The sequence below is a fragment of the Acipenser ruthenus genome, chromosome 3 (assembly GCF_902713425.1).
Source record: "Acipenser ruthenus chromosome 3, fAciRut3.2 maternal haplotype, whole genome shotgun sequence".
Lineage (NCBI taxonomy): Eukaryota > Metazoa > Chordata > Actinopteri > Acipenseriformes > Acipenseridae > Acipenser > Acipenser ruthenus.
Genome location: NC_081191.1, coordinates 37,239,562 through 37,264,374, shown reverse-complemented (window position 1 = coordinate 37,264,374; position 24,813 = coordinate 37,239,562). Strand labels below are relative to the sequence as shown.

At 37.9% G+C, this 24,813-nt stretch overlaps 1 protein-coding gene across 1 annotated transcript; it reads left to right on the top strand.

The window, feature by feature from the left end:
* The first annotated feature begins 1,754 nt into the window (after nucleotides 1-1,754).
* On the top strand, nucleotides 1,755-24,146 carry LOC117394996 (cartilage-associated protein-like). The gene is made up of 7 exons (XM_033993809.3): nucleotides 1,755-2,434; nucleotides 3,201-3,350; nucleotides 4,261-4,432; nucleotides 6,474-6,602; nucleotides 8,127-8,272; nucleotides 9,646-9,729; nucleotides 21,814-24,146. Exons 1-7 carry the CDS (start codon nucleotides 1,979-1,981, stop codon nucleotides 21,862-21,864), a joined length of 1,188 nt encoding a protein of 395 aa, XP_033849700.1. The 5' UTR covers nucleotides 1,755-1,978; the 3' UTR covers nucleotides 21,865-24,146.
* Nucleotides 24,147-24,813: the final 667 nt, after the last annotated feature.

Here is a 24,813-nt window from a genome sequence, read left to right as displayed (position 1 = left end):
AGTATCTTGCTCAAGGGTACAGCAGCAGTGTCCCACCTGGGATATAACAGCCTCAACATTTGTGTCATTTTACATTGGAATTGATGGGGCTAAATATTCTAAGAGCTGTATTTAAAAAAAAAAAAAAAAAAAAAAGTGCTATACTATGATTTTAACAAGAACATTTAAGGTACAGAAATGTATGATATGAAAATAGTTTTATCTAGCATAAACTAGCAATTACAACATTGAGGATTTTTTTCTGTAAATTTTCCTTGACACCTTTAATCCCCCTTACTTTTTTTCTGATGAAAGAACATAACATTAAAATCTACAAGTCGGGTGTATTTGTCCTGATGTAAAATTGCACAAATTAACAGGGAGTAACTTTACATAAGCTATATGACAAACCTTTACAGATTGAATGAGATATTGCACAGATTAATAAAAAAAAGCAAAAGGCAACAAAAATAAACAGCAAATTGATAGAACATTTACATTATAATGTTAATAAGATTTGGAAAGACAGGAACAATTTAGTGTCTTAACTCTATAGGGAGGAAATACACTAGTCATCCCATCAGTCATCATCTTTAAAATCCTCCTCATCTTAGGCTGTGTTTGACCTACCACTTCACCTTGGGGGACCTTGTCTGCGCAGCTTGATAATAAGTAACATAACTTTTACATTTTACCATCTGTTACAAATAGAGATTTTATGTAAGGGAATAGAGAAATAAATATAATTATGTATTATTTTAAATTATAGTAGATCTTAACAGAAATGTAATAGTAAGACACATAGGAAATGGCACATATAATTATTTAGTTATTTGGCAGACGCCTTCATCCAAGGCGACTTACAGTGTTTTTCATACATTAAAATACAATATACTATCTATACACAACATTACACAGTCTAACAACAAATTCAGTCACATTATGAAGTTACAATGAATTTCTTTAGACAAAAATATTAAGTACATTAAATGGAAAATTGAAAATATGTATGTACAGTATTTCAAAACTGATTTTTAGATAATTGCAAAATATGAAGTGATCAGACAAATCCAAAATATAACTTTTTTCACCAAGAAAGCAACAGTATGTTTGGCAGAAGAGTTCATCAAAAGTTCATCGTGCCCAGTGTTAAACATGGTTGAGGTAATGTGATGGCATGGGCTTGCTTTTCTTCCTCAGGCACTGGCGACCGTTGTATTGTAGAAGGATCAATGAATACTGCAAAATATCAATCACCCAGAGGTACAGCCTCTGAATGCTTTTATAGTATGAGCTAATCAACAATCAAACAATTAACTCTGGTCACATCACACAGGTGTTTGGCAGGGATGGGTTTTAACCCCATTACATTGCTTCATCCCTGCCACAGCATGTTATTTTGGTTTTATTATAAAGCTGAATCTTTGCTTAAATTTATATATTTAAATAGAACAATTATATAAATCACTTTCTTTGTGGTTTTTCTTTTACACTTGGGGAGTCAACATTTAGCTGACATGTTAAATCTGGGAATCTAACAAATAAATCTGTGAAATCTGATTTTTACACTTACATTTCAGTTTGAAAATACTATTGCAATAGTTAGTGTGTTAAAGTCGTTTACATTTCCATCTAATGTCCAGTGAAATTTCAAAATTATTCCAGCAACCTTTACATATTTAAAACAGGATGGATGGCATGGTACGATTTGCACGCACATTTCTAGAAAACTTTTCCACGCATGCCGTGCTCCGACTGGGAAGCGCGTACTCTTCTGTGCAACCAAACTTCCAGGACTTTATCCGCCCCTGTCTGAGAATCCAATCGCAGAAGTCTGTTCAATGCAAAGCAAAGCCTTCTATTGAACACTAGGGACACCACTCACCAAGTAATCACCACCTCACCCTCCTCCGCCTCCGGGACCAAGAACGGTTCCAGAAAGGACTAAACATTTGTAAATACGTGCTGGTGGAGGTGCGTGCAGATTACTGCAGCTGCAATGGCAATGCATCCATTACTAACTTTTACGCTTCTTTTCTTTACTTTTGTGTTCACCGCAAACGCGCAGTATGAGAAATATAGCTTTAGAAGTTTCCCTAGACAGGAACTTATGCCGCTGGACTCCGCATACAAATATGCTTTGGACCAGTACACCGGTGAGAACTGGAAAGAGAGCGTGGATTACTTAGAAATGAGTCTGAGGCTGTACCGGTTGCTGAAGGACAGCGAGGCATTCTGCAATCTCAACTGTAGTACCGTTCGGATGGACAATGAGGCGAATTTTTCAGATTTTGCCGAACTGCAGGTATTCGGGAACATCATGAAGCGGGCCCAGTGCTTGAAGAGATGTAAACAGGGGCTGCCGGCTTTCAGACAGTCTATGCCAAGCAGAGATACAGTGGACGAATTCGAGAGACGAGAGCCTTACAAATTCCTCCAGTTTGCGTACTTTAAGGTAAATACAAATAAAGTAAAGCATATACAGTGTGTTATATATTCCTAATCGGTAATATATTTTAAGCCATTTATGTTTTAAGAATGCCAGTATAACTACATGTGTGTTTGTTTAACAGTTCTACAAATTTTGCTATTAGTTTTGCGTTTTTAATCTCTTCTGTGAGACTAAGGCAGTATCATCGAAATCATATGGCTTTAGTGTCGTGTGCTTTGATTACCGTTACATTGGGCATGCATTTTTACCTATAATGAATTATGAGGGACTGTGTGCTTTTGTTGCCACGTACAATTGACTGTCTCTAGTGGGCGAACTGCATACCACGTAGAAACTCTGGGATACAGTTCAGGGCTCTTTTTTCCCATATAATATATATATATATATATATATATATATATATATATATATATATATATATAAATATAGCGTTCAGATCGTGCATGAATTACATCAAGATTATAGATTGCTATACCGTAATAGTAACTATTTATATATATATATATATATATATATATATATATATATATATATATAATGTGTTGTTTAATTGCAGTATAACCCTGTTGTGATTTATTTCGTTCTTGGGTCCACAGTCATTCTTCGGTTATTTGCATCTTTATGCATGCAGTAAGAAAGGATCATAGGCTATAGCAGAAATATGGTTTGCTTTACATATATGCCACCAATGTTGCATTATTGTTGAGGATCCTGGCAAAAGTATAAATACGTTTTGTTTTGTTCCTTTTCTTCTGTTATCTCTATTTAGTCTGACAACATTGCTAAAGCAATTTCTGCAGCTCACACCTTCCTCCTAAGACACCCTGAGGATGAGATGATGAAGAGGAACATGGCTTATTACAAGAGTTTGCCTGGGGTTGAGGAGCACCTCAAAGATCTGGAGACCAAGGCCTACGAGGCACGTGAGCAGTGCCTGGCATACAGGGCTGGGGAATGGCAGCATTGTGTTGTGATCATCCACCTGGCTATTGTTCTTTGCACTTCATTGGTGCTTTCTGTCTCTGACAGAGTGCTTTTATTTGAATAGGATTAATGTGGCGCATTAGCAAGCTGGAAAATGCAGCCTCCACGTGCTTCTTGTCTGAAATGTCATATTACTGCACGCTTTCGTGTTAAAAGTTCTTCTCAATGATATTGTTATTGATGAAACAGATAATGGTTGAGACTTGCAAATAAGTGTGTAACAGTATAATATGTGCAGAAAGCAAACTGAACTCCAGAGGTGATGTATGCTCTTAACATGTGTTCCATTATGTTGTTTTTGTCAAACAGCATCAGATATTACAACAACCACTGTGGAAATAATTAAAGGCTGTTTTATATGAAAGGGAAAATAAAACGGGTAAATAAATAAATAAATAAATAAATAAATAAATAAATAAATCCAGACCTAAAAACTGTGCCCAAATGGTTTACTGGTTTTATAACATTACCAGTTTTATTTCTTTAACAAAAACACTGTAAAATCGCAAATTGGTAACTTGGCGTAAACTTTATTGCCAGTGAACAAGACTTTAAGCCCTTTCTGGAAATGAACATTTTCCAATTCCAAATGTCTGGCGTGAAAAGGTGCTTGTTGAGTTTACTGATGATTTCTTACACATTTTCATTTAAGAACATTTTAAACACTTGTGACCACAATTAGTATCAACCTGCATCCGACCTTTCATTAAAACCCTGAGAACCATAATACAACAATATTGAAAAAGAATGTAATAAAAAACGAAAACCGCGCAGGTGTAATGTGTGTGTTCTGTACCCTCTGTTGTTTGAGCTGCTGTGTTGATTACTGTCTTCACCCTTTCTAGGCGCTGTTTATCCGAGCAGTGCGGGCGTATAACGGGGACAATTACCGCACTTCTATCTCGGACATGGAGCTTGCCCTGCCCAGCTTCTTCAAAGCCTTTGACGAGTGTCTCGCTGCCTGCGAGGGGTCCAGGGAAATCAACGAGTTCAAAGACTTCTACCCCTCCATAGCAGGTTTGCCATGAATTGCCTTGTCGAAACACCACATTCTACGCGAAGATTGCAGTACGTTTTCGGTTATGCCACATGTACATCAAAACCAATTACAATTAAGGGAAATCTCTACAACAGGAATTTACCAGTTTGAAATGAGGGATACAAAATAAAATTTTCATGAATAAATGTGTGTGTTTATATATTATTAATATAAATTACAGATTAACCTGCTTTATGTCACCTCACTTAAGGTCATACCCTGTTTTTTTATTGCGGTTTTTCAAAAACCACTCGCCAAGCACCGTAGGTTCTTTGAGAAATTACCTCTCTTAATATCATCTCACAAACCCGCTTATTGTCACGTTCTGTGCAGCCTGTGAAATGCCAGGCTTTACTAAGTAACCACAGGGTATAATTAATTTCCAACGCAACTAACAACCAATAATCATCTCGGCTGAAACTGACATTTTGTGCAGCCTAAATGCTACGTGGGCGGTCTTAACGTAATAACAGTTCGGTTACAAAACACCAACGTCACCAAATGTTTCTTCTTTAACATAGTCAGTCTTATACAAATGCACAAGTGTTTTTTTTGTGTCCAACACGTAATTGATGGCTCTCATCAGTCAACAATATATTTGTTTAGATAGTGACACAAACTGTTTAGTTTCAGTTAATGATACGACATGTATCTGTCCTGTAGTAAACTGTCCTATATCCAACTGGTGGTGGATATGTTAAAAGGTGGATAAATTAATCCTGTTTTAAATACCATTATACACAGCTGTAACAATTACTATATTCACACAATTATTGTTTTGAGATTAAGCTTTTATTAGGTAGCTCCCCTTAATCCCATGTTTAGAAAGATACAGGGTATTAATGCTTGTGACAGAGTAGCCATTTGAGTGTGCGCTTTCGCTGCTGAGAGAAGCTGATACACCCCACCGGCGAACAGGATTTATTTACATATCAACACACTGAACAGCTTACGTGACACTACCAGCAATAGCAGCGTTCGGATCACATATGCCTGCGTTATGCCTGCACAGCAATCGTGATATAAAGCAGTTTATGTGTGTGTGTGTGTGTGTGTGTATTGATTCCAAAATGATGCAGGGTGTCCCACCTAGTAAAGGTATAACCTCTAGGTTAAGCCATACTGTTAAGGGAATGTAAGTTCACGTTCCTGGCTGTACCAAGTTCATCAATCAGTCAGTACGTTTACATGAGGGCAAGCCAATTTTCTGATTCAGTTTTCCAGATAAATTGTTTTTCTGAAAACGTCACTTTTCTGTGTTTACATGACTTGGAACAGATAATCTAAATCCACTTCTGATAAATTGAACTGTGTACATGGATTTAATTTTTCGGAAAACGTAGAGCATTTGCACATATGCAGTAGCGATTAGGATCGGAAAAGAAGGCTCGATTCAGTATGCAGACAGACTGAGGCATCAGGAAATTTAAATTTAGCGAAATAGCAAGTTCTTGTATGCTGTATTCAGCAGATTATTATCCTATCTCTCTCTTGTTCAACTGTCCACTCCTTGTAACAGTACACCCATTTCTTCATGTAATAAGCTCTCGTACTTTGCATGTGGTACTGTAAATTCTGAAAATGCATTTGATCCTAGCTAGAATGAAATTGCAGTATAGGCAATTTCTGTGTGAACAACGATAGTTTTAATAATGAAGTTTACTTTTGATCAAATACTATTACTTTAAATGAGTAATGTAGCTTTATCCATAACTAAACAAACCATGACATCATTCCCATGCATGGGATTACCAAAGCAACTAAATCCATATTTCCTGCAGTAATGATTTAACTTTTTGGACACACAGAGATGGGACTCAGTATCAGAACAATAGGAGTTTATCATATTCCTGTTTAAATGTATCTCCATAGATCAAAATGTTGGGGACTTTGCTATATACATACTGGTGCATAGTTATTAAACCCTTGTTAGACTGACACTCGCATACCAATTATTATTGTTATTATTCACCATTTTTTCTTTTAAAATGTAATTGAATTCCCTCTTTCTTTTTGCAGACCATTTCATTGAGGTTCTGAATTGTAAAGTGAAGTGTGAAAGTGACCTAACTCCAGTAGTTGGCGGCTTTGCTGTAGAAAAGTTTGTGGCAACCATGTACCATTACCTGCAGTTTGCCTATTACAAATGTGAGTATATGATCATATTAATAAAGGGCATCTTTCAATACACATTTTATAAGTTAATACTTTGTACATAGGTGTGCATTTATGTAAGGTGGGAGGATCGCAAATGTTGAGCGGTTTTGGCTGCTCAAACTGTGCAAAATGATGCCGTATGTTTTGTGCACAGGGTGATGTCTATATACAGTACTAGATGTTTGACCAATTCTTAACAGTGATTGGATGATTTCCCATACATGATTTATAATGCTAATTATATCATTTTTGCTATTATACTCCATTGTTGGAATTTCTGCATCATAGAAAGGAGGACTGTCATTAAGCAATGGAGATTGAAAGTAAATCTATTCATTCATATGTTAACAAGTGTTTATTGATTTGTATGCAGCAGGCTAAGAATGACAGTCATATACTTTTTCACCAGAAGTGACACTGTAACAATAGGGCAAGTTGTATGTATGGGTTGTCTGTCTAGATTACTGGTCAGGCACCGAGCATATTCATAATGGAGAAGCAGCAGGGCTGATCTCTGTCTTCAGGGATCGGTAGCCTGCCCACTTGTGCTATGGATTGCTTGGCGTAAAAGCGATTCTGACTTTAGGCTTGTGAGGTCGGAGGGCGCTCAAATGCCCTCAGAACATACGTGCTGTGTGGGGACTCGCTGCGGTTAGGAACACAATTGGACATTTCAAATTGGGGAGGGGGTGGGGGGGGATAAAATAATTGGTCAATCTAAATTAAAAAAAAAAAAAAAAAAAAAAAAAAAAAAAAAAAGTTCATGAGGATAGGGGGTCTCCGAGTGGCTCACTTGGTAAAAGCACAGCTAAGGGGGCTCCTGAGTGGCACATCCAGTGTGGGGTGCAGGATGCGCCCTGTTGCCTGGAGGTCACCCGTTCGAGTCCAGGCTGTTCCACTGCCCACCGTAGATGGGAGTTCCCAAGGGGCGGTGCACAGTTGGCCGAGCGCCGCCCGTGCCAGCGACCCCAGTAGACTGGCCGGGCACCTGCGGGCCTGCCTGTAAGCTACCCAGAGCTGCGTGGTCCTCCTACGCTGTAGCTCTGAGGTGGCTGCATGGCGGACCCAAAGAGTGAAAAGAAGTGGGCGGCTGATGGCACACGTTTCGGAGGACGCATGTGTCCGTCTTCGTCTCTCCCGAGTTGGCGCGGGGGTGGCAGCGGTGAGCCGGGTTGAAATAAAAATAATTGTACATTTCAAATTGGGGAGAAAACAATAAAAATAATTGGCGATTCCAAATTGGGGATTGGGGGAGGGGGTGGGGACCGAGCTGCGTGGTGTACAAGGTGTCGTACAGCGCAGGTTTGTGTCCTGTCTGTGCAAAGTTGTCGGTCTTCACTGGGGACTCCAAAGGGAGCACCTCATTGGCTGTGGCGCTCCCGTGGTATAGGGGGATAAGAACCGACAGGGACTGTTTCTCCTCATCGCGCTATTTTGTATGAATTATGAGTTTGTTATATTATGTGGACCAGCTCATCTTATTCATAATTATTCAAAAACTGTGCTTCTTTCCAGTAAATGACCTGAAGCATGCAGTGCCCTGCGTAGCGAGCTACTTGTTGTTCGATCCCAGCGATGAAGTGATGAAGCAAAACATGGTCTATTATCAGTACCACAAGGAGAAATGGGATCTCGCAGATGAAGACTTCCTGCCAAGAGTTGTAAGTTTAGAAGTTTTTGGATAGAATGGATTTATAACAAACCATAATGTATCATGGTAATTGTGGCAAAGTGGTTGATTGTGTACAGGTGCAGGAGTGATGCAGTGCGTAATTAAACAGACAGAGAGGTTTGTAATCCAGTTGGAAATGGTCTATTTTCTATCCAGATATGGTGACCAAATAATAATTCCTGGGAATACACAACAATGTGTAGTGCACAGAGTAAATAACGGGGTTGCAGTCCCAAATAATAAACACGAATATCCATCCCTAAATGTACTAACACGGTCACCAGTCCGGGTGCGTGCAGTAGTGCTCGTGGTGGGTGATACAGGTTTATAACAGTGACAGTAGTGCAGTGCTGTTCCGGGTTTTGGTGCTGGCCCTTGGCGACAGCTCTGGAACGTGTTAGCCGTCTAATAATAACAAACAAGAACAATTATAGACAAACAAACAAATCACTCACGATGCGTATAATCGGAGTCTCTCACGGGTCCTTTCAGTTTCAATAACACAAACCAAAGCGAAGGAACAGATTGAGTCTCTCCGCCCCCTTTTATGCCATCACACATGACCCCTTGGTAAACGAGTGCAGACGCCCCTCCTATCCGCGACTGCCACATCGTTTCCCTTCCGGGTCGATGAGTTAATGCACCAGAGTTCCGCCCCCTTTCTAGCTGGCCGACTTCCCTTGAACCCTGGGAAAGAACTGTCAGGCCAGCCCGTCCACGGTACTCTGTTCTCGCTGCTTAGTGCCCTCACAGGTCAGAAGGGAGATTTACTAACAAGAATCATTGTATTTCTGTCACAGTAATACATCTTACACATTTATCTGAATGCACCAAGGCTGACATGCACTGAACTGTTCCTAGCAACCTATGTTGTGGTTGTTTTTTTTGCATGAGAATGTGGGTGCGAATCAGTTCAATATAATAGAAGCATTCAATTGCCCATTTATACAATTGGGTTTTTACTGGAGCAATCTAGGTAAAGTACCTTGCTCAAGGGTACAGCAGCAGTGTCCCCCACCTGGGATTGAACCCATGACGCTCTGGTCAAGAGTCCAGAGCCCTAACCACTACTCCACACTGCTGCCCGTGTATCCATGTATCAGTGTGCTAAAGGAACCCTTCAGACAGCCTGCTTGTCGCACACACTGAGCTGTGGTTTCGCAAGGCAAGGAGCCTGCTGAAATGCAATATTAAAAAAATATACAAAAAAAACAGCTACAATAGAGACAATGTTTAACCAATTAAGAGGGAGGCATCCCATTTATTTATTTATTTATTTATTTATTTATTTATTTATTTATTTATTCTCTATAACTCTTCAACTCGTGTGTGACATTTTCATTTTTTCTGTTTTCTTTTCAGGAGGCAGTACGATATTTTAACGAGACCACGATACAGCTGAAGATTCTTGAGTTTGCTTCACAACATTTGCTGCCTGATGATGAGGTAAGTTTTACTCGTAGGGTATATTCATAATACCTGGAAGAAAAGCATACCGATATTGGTATTTATCTGGCAATGTTGGCTAGTTTAAATTTAGACTTTTTTTTTTTTTTTCTGCACACTGAAAAACCTATAGAGGTGTGCTTTTAGTTTTCTCTTTATTGTAACCCTGCAGCACTTTACGTCACAGTGGATGTAAGAAATACATCAGTACCACATTAGAATAAGAGTTTTACAACAACTAGGGAGTGATGTTGCAGGGGGGCTAGTGTACCAGATACAGCCACAAGAACTTACAGAATGGACTTCTTTGTTTGGGTCATATCAATTTAGATTATTATATTTGTGTGTGCCTAATATATATATATATATATATATATAATTAGTTGTAGTCAAAAGTTTACATACTCCAATGGAAATTTTATAATTTCTAGAAATTTTTCAAACAAAATTTCAGGAGAAGTCTTTTTAGCAAAAGTTTTGCTTTTGTGGATGAGGTAAAATAGTTATAAGAAATAGATGTCTACAATTTATTTATTTCAGCAATATTTTTGCAAAACTCCAAAATGCTAATTCAAAAGTATTCATAACATTTGATGCTATGATAGTATTGTCTACGAGTTGCTAGAAATTTCAATACGATAACGCAGAATCTAATTCTAGAAAAGTCTAGAAAATGCTGGATTGTAGGTGAACATAAAAGGGTTAGGCATAGGATGATTGCTGTCATTACCAATAAGTCAATATGGGGAAAAAGTAAAGAGCTATCTGAAGACCTTGGGCAGAAAATTATTTGTCAAAGCTGGAGAAGGATACAAGAAGGTTTCTAAGCATTTGACTATCCCAATTTCAACTATTGGTTCTATTATCAAGAAGTACAAGACTCATGGTACTGTCACAACGCTCCCTCAGTCTGGAAGAAAGAAGGTTCTTTCACAAAGAACAAGTAGAAGAATTGTGAGGAAGGTTAATAACAATCCGAGATTTACTTCCAATGATAGTCAAAGTGAATTGGCTGCGAGTGTTGCATGGTGAAGGTCTCAATGGTCGCAGGCCAAGGGAAAAGGCCACTCTTAGGAAAACGTCACAAAGACAATCGCTTAAGCAGGGGTTCCTAAACTGTGCGCCGCGGGAGCAATGGCATTCTATGTATTTTTTTTCTATTAAAAGCGAAAAGCAGGCGATGGCGGCAGCTGTAACTGTAGAAAAATAATGTAGTATTGGCAGACTGTTAATCAAAGCAGAAATTCACGCGTCCTTCATAAAGCAAATGGTGAAGCTGCACAGCTTTAGCGGTCTGCACCTGATGTATCACATTCAAGTATTTATCCGTTGGCACTCAAATTGGCTCCATTTTTTTTTTTTTTTTTTTTTTTAACATTTACACCTAGTTGCGCTTTTTGGTTGAATTTCACCCCTGGTAAAGTTTCAAAATTATCATCCACCTGTACACGTGTGATTTTGATTTAGCGGATTACCACTCTGATATGGTGTGTGAAGCAGGCGTCTGGCGATTTGTGCCTGTGAAGAGCTCTGGTCGGAGTGCTTTGCAGTTTTCAACTCGTCGTATATAATTGAACATATGAGTATAATCAGTGAAGCCCAATCTTTCTACACTTTTAGAAGTATAAATGTCAGTAAACAAATAATACTCACAATATTCATACTTTGACGGTTTTTGTTTTATTTATTAGGCGTGGCTACATTTTAGTAACCGCAATAGCAGCTGGTAGGGGAGACTGGGTTTGGTTGTCACAGTGCTCATAACTATGACACTAGATGGTGCAGGCAGGTGATATTAACACTGAAATGTGTGTTCTATTATCTGGAACTCAACCATCTTGTCATTTTGACAAAGGTTAGCACATATTTAATTTTTTTCATACCCAAAGTAAAAAATGTATATCTTGTTATTTATGTTGTAACTCTTAGTAATATTGGAGTTTGTTTGAACTGATGGCCATGTTAATAGAACCAGATACTGGCTATCTTTTGGTGTAAAAACAAAACCAGTAGGTTCTCCCAGTAGTACTGAGAGAATTAAATTGTCATGTAAAGTCGGGTTGGGGCAGGTTGTCACATGTAAATCCTATAGGAAGAAGTCTTATATTTTTTTCTACTTTTTTTTAACAACATCATGTGGGATATGTAATATATAATGCTTATTTAAGTTATTTACTGTTTGTTCTCTGGTTCTGTGGAGGCTGTGGTATTATTTTGTAGCATGGGTCAACATTTCAAATATATATATATATAGGTCTATTTTTTATGTTCACATAAAAAGTAAAAATATAACCTTTTCTGTCATTGTACACAGTAGAAACTTTGTTATTTAAAAAAAACAAAATGTTGCATTATTGTCTACTGTAAAACCAAGAACCAACCCCATATCGTGTGACAACCAACCCCAGTATGGGGCAGGTTGTCACAGGTGACCATCGCATTTTCAACCGTCTAAAAATCAAATTTGGAATAAAGTTACGCTGAAATAAAAAAACATCAGTTTGTACGTGAAGAGTTATTCTTCAATATAACGAGCAACAGAATGTCACCAGATTGAGGAAAATAATAGAGTAAAAAGTGTGACAACCAACCCCGGTCTCCCCTACTCAGTTTTCAGTGAGTACATCCAGATTCTCTTGGATACATTTCTTACGTGCAAAAGAAAAACTAAGGAAGAAAACGCAAGAGAGTCTACAGAAAGTGCAAAGCGACAGAGTCCATTTGGATATTTATGTTGGCTCAAACGTTTATTATTATGTTTTTTAATGCTTGTCACAGATTTCACAATTTCCGTGAAATTTAACATGGCCGTGTGTGATATGTAGTTCCCTGTGAAAAATGGCCATTTCTGAAAGAATAGTGTAAATATGTATAAATACAGAAAACGTTTGCCTTATTGACACACTACTACACAGCATTAGGAACTCGGCTTAGTTTGCTTATGCCTAGTAAATGATTGAACAAACTGCATAGAGCAGCACGATTTCTTTAAAATGTCTTCAACGAAAGACACCAACTGCATCAAAGACAGGAAATATTTCTGCTAAAGATCACTCTGTGCAGTACAAGAAGGGGACAGTTCACATGTCATAGTTATGTTTTTATTTTGTTTAATAAATCACTGGTGGTGAAAATAGAATGTCTTTAAAAATTTAAATATTCTACAATTTTTAGCATTTATGTTTTTTCAAGTGAGTAGTTATATTTAGAACATTTATTGTGTAATAACTGAAGAATTATCAATCTTAAATGTGACACCGCTGTTCTTTTTTGTTGTTGCTTTAATAAAAATTGTTTAATTGTGAAAGATATTAAAATACATATTCTTAGACTGTGAAGTAAGCCTTAATCATTTAGTTATTATAGTTTTATCTTGAGGTTAGTGTTTTTGATGCTGTAAACCATTTTAAATGGCACACAGTTATGCTGAAATGGGAAGTAAATGGTAACGTGAAACATTTACAGTGCAGACAATTTGCATTATTTATAATAACTTTACAGAATAGAAAGCTAATACGTGTGTTTCTGTGCATCCAAAGACTTATTAAGAATTACTGTTTGGTATTCTGTCCTAAACAATCAGTTTGTCAGTTCCAAACTGTTGTGACATAAATTTATATATTGCATAAATGAGGAAACGTAATTTGTTAATCAGATTATTTTGCCTTTTATTGAAACTGTTGTACCATTCACTAGAAGGGGCACTTGAGCTGAAACCTCCAGACAGAAGGGGTACAGTTTAAAAACAAAAATGTTGAAAACCATTTATCTAAACTAGAAGTATGCTGAGGTAAACCAAGCTGTTGTTACAGTGGAGTTCTTGCAAAACTGAGGCAGAATTCCTGCCCATATCACATAGAAATAGATGATCATGAAGTTTAAAGATTCAGTTTTTTTGCACCTGTAAAGTTTCTTAAAAATAAATGTTATCAAGCTGTTTATTTTATTAGTCTAACCACAAGGTGGCACCCCATACACAAGTTTAGCTAACAGAGCAGTACAGGACACTGCAGTACAAAGGGCTCAGTGTGAAAGGAAACGTCCAGCAAGTTTGCAAGAATTCTCAGCACAATGGCTTTTTGGTTTATCTTTTCAGATTGTGACATTTCAAAAGTGTATATCATTTTGTTGATCTCCTTTTAGATAGTTCGAACTCCAGGCTTTATTTATAATTTGTGCTAAAGATCAGCAATTGGTGCAATATATATATATATATATATATATATATATACAGTGCCTTGCGAAAGTATTCGGCCCCCTTGAACTTTGCGACCTTTTGCCACATTTCAGGCTTCAAACATAAAGATATGAAACTGTAATTTTTTGTGAAGAATCAACAACAAGTGGGACACAATCATGAAGTGGAACGAAATTTATTGGATATTTCAAACTTTTTTAACAAATAAAAAACTGAAAAATTGGACGTGCAAAATTATTCAGCCCCCTTAAGTTAATACTTTGTAGCGCCACCTTTTGCTGCGATTACAGCTGTAAGTCGCTTGGGGTATGTCTCTATCAGTTTTGCACATCGAGAGACTGAAATTTCTGCCCATTCCTCCTTGCAAAACAGCTCGAGCTCAGTGAGGTTGGATGGAGAGCATTTGTGAACAGCAGTTTTCAGTTCTTTCCACAGATGCTCGATTGGATTCAGGTCTGGACTTTGACTTGGCCATTCTAACACCTGGATATGTTTATTTGTGAACCATTCCATTGTAGATTTTGCTTTATGTTTTGGATCATTGTCTTGTTGGAAGACAAATCTCCGTCCCAGTCTCAGGTCTTTTGCAGACTCCATCAGGTTTTCTTCCAGAATGGTCCTGTATTTGGCTCCATCCATCTTCCCATCAATTTTAACCATCTTCCCTGTCCCTGCTGAAGAAAAGCAGGCCCAAACCATGATGCTGCCACCACCATGTTTGACAGTGGGGATGGTGTGTTCAGGGTGATGAGCTGTGTTGCTTTTACGCCAAACATAACGTTTTGCATTGTTGCCAAAAAGTTTGATTTTGGTTTCATCTGACCAGAGCACCTTCTTCCACATGTTTGGTGTGTCTCCCAGGTGGCTTGTGGCAAACTGTAAACGACACTTTTTATGGATATCTTTAAGAAATGGCTTTCTTCTTGCCACTCTTCCATAAAGGCCAGATTTGTGCAGTATACGACTGATTGTTGTCCTATGGACAGAGTCTCCCACCTCAGCTGTAGATCTCTGCAGTTCATCCAGAGTGATCATGGGCCTCTTGGCTGCATCTCTGATCAGTCTTCTCCTTGTATGAGCTGAAAGTTTAGAGGGACGGCCAGGTCTTGGTAGATTTGCAGTGGTCTGATACTCCTTCCATTTCAATATTATCGCTTGCACAGTGCTCCTTGGGATGTTTAAAGCTTGGGAAATCTTTTTGTATCCAAATCCGGCTTTAAACTTCTCCACAACAGTATCTCGGACCTGCCTGGTGTGTTCCTTGTTCTTCATGATGCTCTCTGCGCTTTAAACGGACCTCTGAGACTATCACAGTGCAGGTGCATTTATACGGAGACTTGATTACACACAGGTGGATTCTATTTATCATCATTAGTCATTTAGGTCAACATTGGATCATTCAGAGATCCTCACTGAACTTCTGGAGAGACTTTGCTGCACTGAAAGTAAAGGGGCTGAATAATTTTGCACGCCCAATTTTTCAGTTTTTTATTTGTTAAAAAGGTTTGAAATATCCAATAAATTTCGTTCCACTTCATGATTGTGTCCCACTTGTTGTTGATTCTTCACAAAAAATTACAGTTTCATATCTTTATGTTTGAAGCCTGAAATGTGGCAAAAGGTCGCAAAGTTCAAGGGGGCCGAATACTTTCGCAAGGCACTGTATATATATATATATATATATATATATATATATATATATATATATATATATATATTATAAATAAATAAAATAATGTTCTCATTAGGTTTATTTTATTGATGCAACTATTGCTGAAATTGTGATTTTTGTCACGTATAATTCTTTCATATATTATTGCTGTTATATACTAAATATGCTATTAATATTAATATTTGGACAGTAGTATAATAAATATTGATTACCATCATTATTACTTAATAACCATGTAATGTTTATATGACTAGCTTGTTTCAATTGTGCACTGGTATTACAGAAGACATTCATGATACTGTAAGTTGTAGGTGTGTAGGCTATTCAGATTTTTTTTTAATAAATTCATAAACGGTAATATGTCAAATCTTTCGAAAAATGGCTGATCTCGCACATTCAATTTCCCAAACAGCAGATTGAAGTGAAAAGGGATTTTCAATAAATTGCTCCGCTCCGCAGTGATTGGTTCTGTAGACTGCACTTGTGTAGTACTAATTAAAGCAGAGTGAATTAATTTAATTGTGTTTTTAATGCAAATTTTCATGTGCAAACAACTTAAGTGACGTTGAGATTTATTAAGACCTGTTGTTTAGAAACGTGCATATGAGTGCCTTACGCAAGATTGATAAGTCAGGATTTAATTAGGCGTGTGAACAAGTCAAGTAATTTGTTTGTGCGCGAATGGTAAATAATAGGCCCATAGTTTGCTCTGTGGTTTTCTGAAGCACTTTTGGTTTGGTTTTACCTTGATAAGCGCCAATCTTGGACTCCCTAGTGATGATAGTCTTTGATTTGTGCTGGTCCGAATCTGTGAAACCAGCATTATATATTTAAGGCCCTGTGAAAATTGTGGAAATTCTTTAAAATTCACGACAGTGTCGCGGTAAAGTGTTGTATTTCGTGGAATGTGCACAGAACTATTTTATAAATTGTGTACAGATTTATTATTTTTTTAAACATCAAATATAGAGAAATGGAATGACGTCATCAAAATCAACATCAAAGTTATTCAAGCACTGCAATAGCTTGTGAAACGGTGTTATAATTAACAGCCTGTAGGTATATCTGCAAGGACAGCTTCAGTTCTAGTACGTCGGATGCACTGTTTTTTGGAACATGGAAGTCCTCGTTTTTTGTTTCTTTGCAAGTAAAGCAGTTGCAGTACTGCTCTGGATTTCCGCCTTTCTTTCGGTGAATACTTTTATCTAAATGCATGTGAACAGTCGATTGTCGGTAGTGATCTACAGTAACGTTGCAGGACGTTCAGAGGAGCTTACCTCCATCGCTTTGTAATACTGCTTTACGTGATCTGCTGCAGACACATTTTTAGCCTTTTTAGAGACATCCATTTTCTTGTTTACAATGTGTAGTATTTTAATTCTGTCTAGATTGCATATAGTCACATGACATAATCACTGCACAGCACTATGTGCTTGGCAAATGGTATACACAGGCACATAACAGAGCTGTAAAGTTTATTTATTTTATATATTTTTTAAAAATTGTCGTTGCCAATCTTTTATTTTCTCCCAATTTTAGAATGGCCAATTATTTTTTAGGCTCAGCTCACCGCTACCACCCCTGCGCTGACTCGGGAGGGCGAAGACAAACACACTGTCCACCGAAGCGTGTGCCGTCAGCCGACTGCTTTTTTTCACACTGTGGACTCACCATGCAGCCACCCAAGAGCTACAGTGTTGGAGGACAACGCAGCTCTCGGGCAGCTTACAGGCAAGCCCGCAGGCGCCCGGCCAGACTACAGGGGTCGCTGGTGCGCGGTGAGCCGAGGACAACCTGGCCGACCTAATCCCTCCCTCCCCCCAGGCGACTCTCGGCCAATTGTGCGCCGCCCCCTGGGAGCTCCTGTCCACGGTCAGCTGTGGAATAGCCTGGACTCGAACCGGCGACGTCCAGGCATCCTGCACTCCACACTCATTTTTTGTATGAAATACAAATAATTAAGAAATATATTTTTATTCCTTAAGAATATTGTAAACATCGCGGTATTGGGCTAATTTCACGATTTCCGCGCAGCCTGTGAAATCGCGATTTACACAGGGCCTTACATATATGTTTGTTTAAAATCTTGATGTGCACCTTTTCAGTATCCTTACACACATGCACCTCCTGCATGTGGGTCAGCTGAGAGAGTGGATTGTTTTTTTTTTGTTTTGTGGACTGGCACAAGACTGTGTAAACATTCAGAATCTTGGCCCTTTTCTGGTGCCTGTGAACTGACAGGAATAGGACTTGGGTGGCAATGACCTTAAAAGGTATTGTTTGCAGCTCAGTTTACATATCAGGCCTGTGTCTCTCTCTCTCGCTCTCTCACTCATACACACACACACACAGAGGGCTACTCTCCCGAAGAGGGAGGGAAATCACCAAATATTGACTTCACAGATGGACACGCACGCACACTCTGGCAGTAACTCTGATGAAGTCTCCATGCCATTGTGTACAATGCTGCAGTCCAGTGGCCGAAGGCAGAAACTTAAAGAACAACTTGGTACTGGCTTGAAATATCAATTATCGTAACTGGTGTATTTTACAGTACTTGTTGTTTTTTAGATACACTTTGTGTATAAACATGTCAAGTGCTGTATCAAAGCCACGGGACAATTAAAATAAATTAAATAAATAAATAAATAAACCTCGCCAGTGTGTGATCACCGATACAAAGTGTATCTAAACAAAATGGAAAGTACATTAGTTAAGAATTCTATTTCATATAGTTTCTCTTTAACTGTTACAAATTATGGTAAGGACATACACAGATTTATATTAATTAGCTAAATATTTTTTTTAATTCATTTGCTGTAACATTGATAGTGCGAATGTGATATTAGGAAACCAAACATCCAAGAAAGTGGGACTGGTGCTGTCGAACCCTTGTTAACTTTGCTCTGATTGCGGCTCCTTCTTACTCTTCACCACGCTTGTCTGCTCTTCTGAAATACCTGGTGTACCATTGTGAGAATATGATGTGTTTATCATAATCACTTGCCAATTAATGCTCACTATAAACTTAAACACAATTTTTTTTTTTTTTTTTTTATAAAAACATTTATTTAGGTAATTCAAAACAAAAGTTAATTTCTGAAAAATCTTATTTGCGATCCTGAAACTTGATACTTTTAAGCTGCAAGTACTAAACTGCACCTGCAAAGTTCTTTAAATCCATTAGGTGGAGAAGAATCCCATATTTATTTATTTATTTATTTATTTATTTTTTGCAGACTGTCTTGATGTTTTAATATTCAATATTATATAATAGGTTATGTCCTTGAATAACGTGATTTGGTTCAGAGTTCAAAAAGCCTGGGAGACAGTCACACATTGCAGTTACAGCCCAGGGAGTTTGTTCAGCAAATACACAGAGATGCAAGTACAGAGTTACTGCTGGGTGTCAAGAGCCAAATGACAGTATTTTTCAGACACTTTTTTTTTTGTGTCTACCTGCGATGTGTTTCTACGCTTTCGTGTGCCTCCATCTCTCCAGTTTTGAACCACTGTGAGAGACAAACTAGGTGCACTTGAATGAAGTGGAATGTTGATTATTTTGACATTTAAAGCAAATTAGAGACATCACTTTGGATAGATAAGTAAAAGTGCCAGGCAAATTAGTGAGCACTGCTGTGTGCAATCAGTGTATTGGGATGTGGGGACCTTAAGAGAGCCCATACATTCAGTGTCAAATGTCTGGACTACAGTTTGTTTTTTCCTCAGTATTTAATTGTTGAAAAATACTTATATTCATTTATTATGTTTCTTTTAGTAGTCACTGACTTGTGAGTTTGTTACGACAAAGTTCAATAGCAAAATCACTATATGTTTCTGTCTTTCAAGTAGCGAATGTGAAACACTAACAATGGCATTACGCAAAATGTTTGTCAGATGCTTTGTTTACATTGCTGTCTTGCAATAGTGTTCAGTAGAAACTTGAATTTTAAATTGTTTAGTAAAGGTGACCATTGTAACAGATGGTAATTTGATGTTAGAAGGCTATATTCATAAAGAATTAGTGTACAAATAAGTGCACTGCTGTTCTGTGAACTACTTTTGGGAATCGTAGTGCTCCAGTTGCTGTCTACTGTAGTCGGCCCCATAACCAATTTTGATGAAGGAAGGTGTGCTCATTCACTCTAGTGAGTCTGACAAGACTGCTTCTTGCCATGTAAGAAAACACCAAGTAGAGCACGCTGCTTTCCTTACATGGCATCTAGTGAGAACCATCTTCCTAGTTTGAGCTCCTTCTGTTCCAAAGGTTTCTAAGGTTGCCCAGATATATTGACCAATCATAGCACTTTACATTGCCATTGCTTTTAGTTTTGTTTTAGTTTTCAGTTAAAAGCAAAATAAATAACTGGCTGAGCTGCTTCACCAACATGAAATTGGCCAATTTGTTTGTCCTGGGTGTCTGCTAAAGCTGTATAACCGAGTACACCCATGAGGGAACTCTGTCTTGCAGTTTCTTCCAAAAACCTCTATTTATTTTAGTGGTGAAATGTACTCTTATTTTTGTACCCGTAGCAGGCCAAACTCAGGGTAGGCATGTAAAATACAGAATCCAAAATGTTTTTTGTAAACTTTTCTCTTTGCTTCCACAAACGTAATTATATGCTTGTTGCTTTCTCATTTAAGAGCAAGAAGCATCACATTTCATTTGACTGTCCCCTTTCTTTTACAGTATGGTGTTTCCAATCATTCTGAGGTAGTTATTATAATTAATCCAGTCTGTTTTGTTTTGTAAACCGGAGAGTGCTCTAGATCAGTGGTGTTGTGGTAAAAAAAAGAAGTGGGTAAAGTACCCTTTTTGGTGTTCCAGGCCGAGCAGTGGCATGAAAGGCACTAGGGTGGGCAGAGATTATGTGCATGTCACTTCTGGTGGTTGTGCAAAATTGTGGGTTAAAGGTTAATCGGAAGAGGTTCTGCCCATTATTAAATGAGCTGCTTAATATAATAAATTGCAATATGCCTTGGCTTCAACCCTTAATATAGCCAGGATATGCTTATCACAGAAGAGTAAGAATGAGTAAATACTCTAGTTAAATAAGAAATTGGTAAATGCCATGTTCCCCAAATAAGTGGGTACACTGTGTGTTCGTGTTTTACCCTTGACTACACTACTGCTTCTTAGGGCAGTGGTTTTTTAACCTTTTCATCTCGAGTACCAGTGTTTCCAGCAGGGACCACCAGGTGTACCAGTAACTAGTCTTGATCTGACAGCATGCAACACAGACAGCTCCTATGATTACATGTTAGTTTGTTTTTCTGTAAAAACAGGGTTAAATTGCAGTGAGTTCGTTCTGCAATCAAGTAAGATGCAGCACATTCCATTTAATTCCCTTCATTTTTTTTTTTCTCGGCAATGCACTTCCTAATTAGTCTCGAAGTATTTCTGTGTGTTCTGCTTTCACATTTCTTAATGGTCAGTTTGAGAGAAGGAAAAAAAAAAAAAAACTCACGCTACATTACTGTTTTTCATTATGGTTAAATTACCATGCCTGCTGCTTTGGCTGAAGAGATGTTTTCAGCTCATCAACTAACTAGGGAATCTGCTGTGCAATTAATTCATCCTTAAACTCCTGATGGTAAACAATGTAACACAATCTATTCTATGTGGGATGCAAGATACAACAGATGAAAAAAAACAGTTTTTAATATACAGACCCCATCGTGTCGCATTCATAATTATTGACACATGCTGTTAAATGGAGAGGCAGCATTTTTATGCCAAACCCTGAAAAAATTAACTTTTGATTGTTGCCTTTGCAAAAATTTAGTTGTAGTCTGGAGCCCTGCATCATAATTTCAAATTTCTCTGATTTCAGTGGTACAAACAGACTGATACATTACGATGGTGCGATTTGAAGGAGTATTGTGAACAACTGCCAGTTCGTATCAGTTGCAAGCCTGTCATATACCAGTACTATAGATTATGTCACTCGGGGACGTATTTAGAATGATGTGACATAGGGCTTCATGCAGAATCGTATCATTTTCCATGGGTAAGAAGTCATAGGCAGTATTAAATACACCTGTACTATGCTTGCTGTATCCATTGATTTCATTACCCAAATGTGTTTGGTGGTGTGGATGTTTATTTCTGTTCTTTGGGCTCCAATTGAGATGCAGAATAATGTTATCCTCCTCTTTTTAATATTTTGTGATTTTTTTAATTTGTTTTGTTTTTTGCTTTTCCCAATTATAGGCGGAAGTGGTGGAATTTCTTGACGAACTTCTGGAGACTGATATTAGCTAATCTTGGAGACAGAAACTGACTTTCCAAAACAGTGGAAAGAAACAAATATACCTTTTTTGTGAATTTAGTCCTCCATACAGCTCCCCTTCAAATCTCTATAAACATTAAATACTGACCTTAACATAATACCACATCACATTCAGTCCTAGGCCACTTCAAATGAGATTGCCAATTCTGTGTTTTGTTATTTGGACTAATATCCTCTGCTTAGCCAGAGCCTAGTGGCCATCAAACTAATTACTCTTGGCCTCCATACGTAAAAAGAATAAATTAGTCTGCTACAAAAACCTATTTTAACGTTTCAATCCAGACACATGACCTCTCTGCTTGTATTTATTTGGAGCACAGGATTTTTCACTCTTGTTGTAAACCTTCACATTATTATTATTATTATTATTATTATCATTATTATTATTATTATTGTTGTTTTTTTAATGAATACTTTTGTGTGGGGTTCTTGGTTTTTTTTTTCTTTCTTTTCTTTTAAAGAAAAAAAGGTGTTACCGGTACATGTTTGTGTGGTGCTAACCTTTTTAACCTATTCTTTCCCTCCTTGTTCTCTGTAAACTCCTTCTCCAATTGCTTTTCCCTGAGGGCTTATGCTTTTAAATATATATTAGAAATGTCCAATGCAACCAAATTTCAAGTGCTTTTTCTAACCATCTTATGACCTGATGATGAAATTACAAAATATCAGAGGAACGTGACCGCAAGGGTCTGTCATGTCTGTCTGCAAGCATGAGCTTGTAATGAATGTCCTCCTAGTAGCCTTGAAAGAGCTGGAAATGAACTGCAAATCATGTGGTTCCAAGATGAACGTCTTACCATTCAACTAAATAGCAAGCTCTGTAGTTGAGAGAAGTACGTTTCTGATGCTGATGTGCATATTGTTAACTCAACAGCCACTAGGAGGAGATTCTTTACAAACTGAAGGTCACAACACATAAGAAGTGTTCTTTACCACAGTCCAGTCCAGCTCTTGGCGGCTGCCTTTCTGTCACTCTGATTGGTGATGTGTATGTATGTTTGTATCCAGATGGAAGTGACATATGTGCCTGAAAAGCTGTCCGAGTCACCCGACAAGGAGTTTGCTGGAGAGGGTGATTACGAAGAAGGGATCTACGCTTCTGAGTGGTGGGAGAGGGAGCCACAGCAGATAGAGGATCTGGGTAGATGAAACAGTGACCTACCTCTACTGTATGGCCTTTTACTATTTAGTTTATCCCTTCTGTTGCTGTTCTATCTGGTTGCCATACGCACGTTGCCCTTTGTATTGTTTTCAGCTGACAGTGTTGGTGTAATAGAGCTACAACTATCAGACATATAAAGTTAAATCATGTAGAAATCAGATTATTATGCCCTATTGGATACATTCTGTTGTTAAATATAATGTCCTGCCACGCATTAAGTGAACTGCTTTAATTGGCTTGCAATAAGGATGACAACATGATTTACATACTGTAACACAGTTTAATTGTGCTGCTTTTACATCTCTATTGGTGTGCCAGGTAACTTGGAATTTTGGTGCAGATTTAAAAATAAAGAAATAAAAATGGAATGTGGTAGGAAGAGGCAGGAAAACAAGATTTGAAACTCACAGGGCACTAGGAACTACCCTCTATTCATATAATCAGGGCAAAGGCATGAGCAGTCGGGCCCCTGGTAAATAAATGTAACCCCTAGCGTTACATTTGGTCGTTTTCAAGGGGCCTGATTGCTTACATAAACAAGAGGAGTTCTGAAACCCAGGACTGGGGGCAGGACCAGTTTGAATTTCTAACCATGCAAAAGATTGTGAAAACAGATTCCAGGACTGCAGCAGCACCACGTATCATAGGGGTCACAAATAACAACAAAAAAAATCTAGATTTAGGATTTGAGAGTTTTTCTTTGAGAATATAAACGATGCTGTTCGATTAGACAATCACAGTGGTACATTAATTACTTAACAGGAAGTGAACACGTGTGAATTTGGTTCCTCTATCTTGAATCTGTATGTGGCTTGGTGAATTCAGTTTGAAATCCATGCTACAAAAAGAAAAGCTCACAAAGATGAGTGAACAGTAAAGCTTTTTTAATCATCTTATTTGGATTCTTTGTGTATTTAAATTAAATGTAATATATTAAAGCGTTTGTAATCATCACGTATTACTAAATGCATGCATGGATACTTGGCATGTTTGCTAACGTCACAAGCATATGTTTTGGATTATTGTGGTATCACAACTGTGCCTTCCGGTGGATATAGAGAAAATACACAGCTCGTTAAAATGACTGTCCACTGAATATGCATTGCATTAAATTTGCATTTATCCTCACCGTCCAATGAAGACATTCCTTTACCCCTAAAAAGAACAAGGTTTGAAAAGATGTGAATTATGCCTACAAGTGACTTCCAAAAAATAAATATTTACTATGGAAGTTTACATTTAATGGAAAAGTAAAGTTCATTTTTCCTGCTTTGCATCCAATTGTCAAAAGAGAAAACATTACTGGCATTATCTGGGATCAGTTTCCCAAATATCCCAATATTGGTCACAATTGATGAAAGTAGATGTGCAACACCATAATAATGGATCCCCTGAGTGTGAATTTAAACTTCTCCAATTTAAGGAAATGCATAAGATCCCTGATCCAGTGATAATATAAGGGTGGGGCAGGCTGCTTCCAAACAAGCAAAATCAGCCGGCTAGCCAAGGGGGTTGCAAATGCCAGGGTGTGTCACTGCAGATTATAGTTGAATATCAATGAGCACTACATCGAAAAGGGCAATACATAGGGTAGGATCAATGGATACTTGCAAGGTCTAAGGGAGGATCTGAGATCCAGAATGGAGCCAGCCTGGGACAGGATTAGTACATAGGGATTAGAGGAGCAGGAGCTAATTTTTACATCTGTCATAAATTGAATATATTTCCTTTGACAAGTGGTGCAAATAGTGATTGGAAA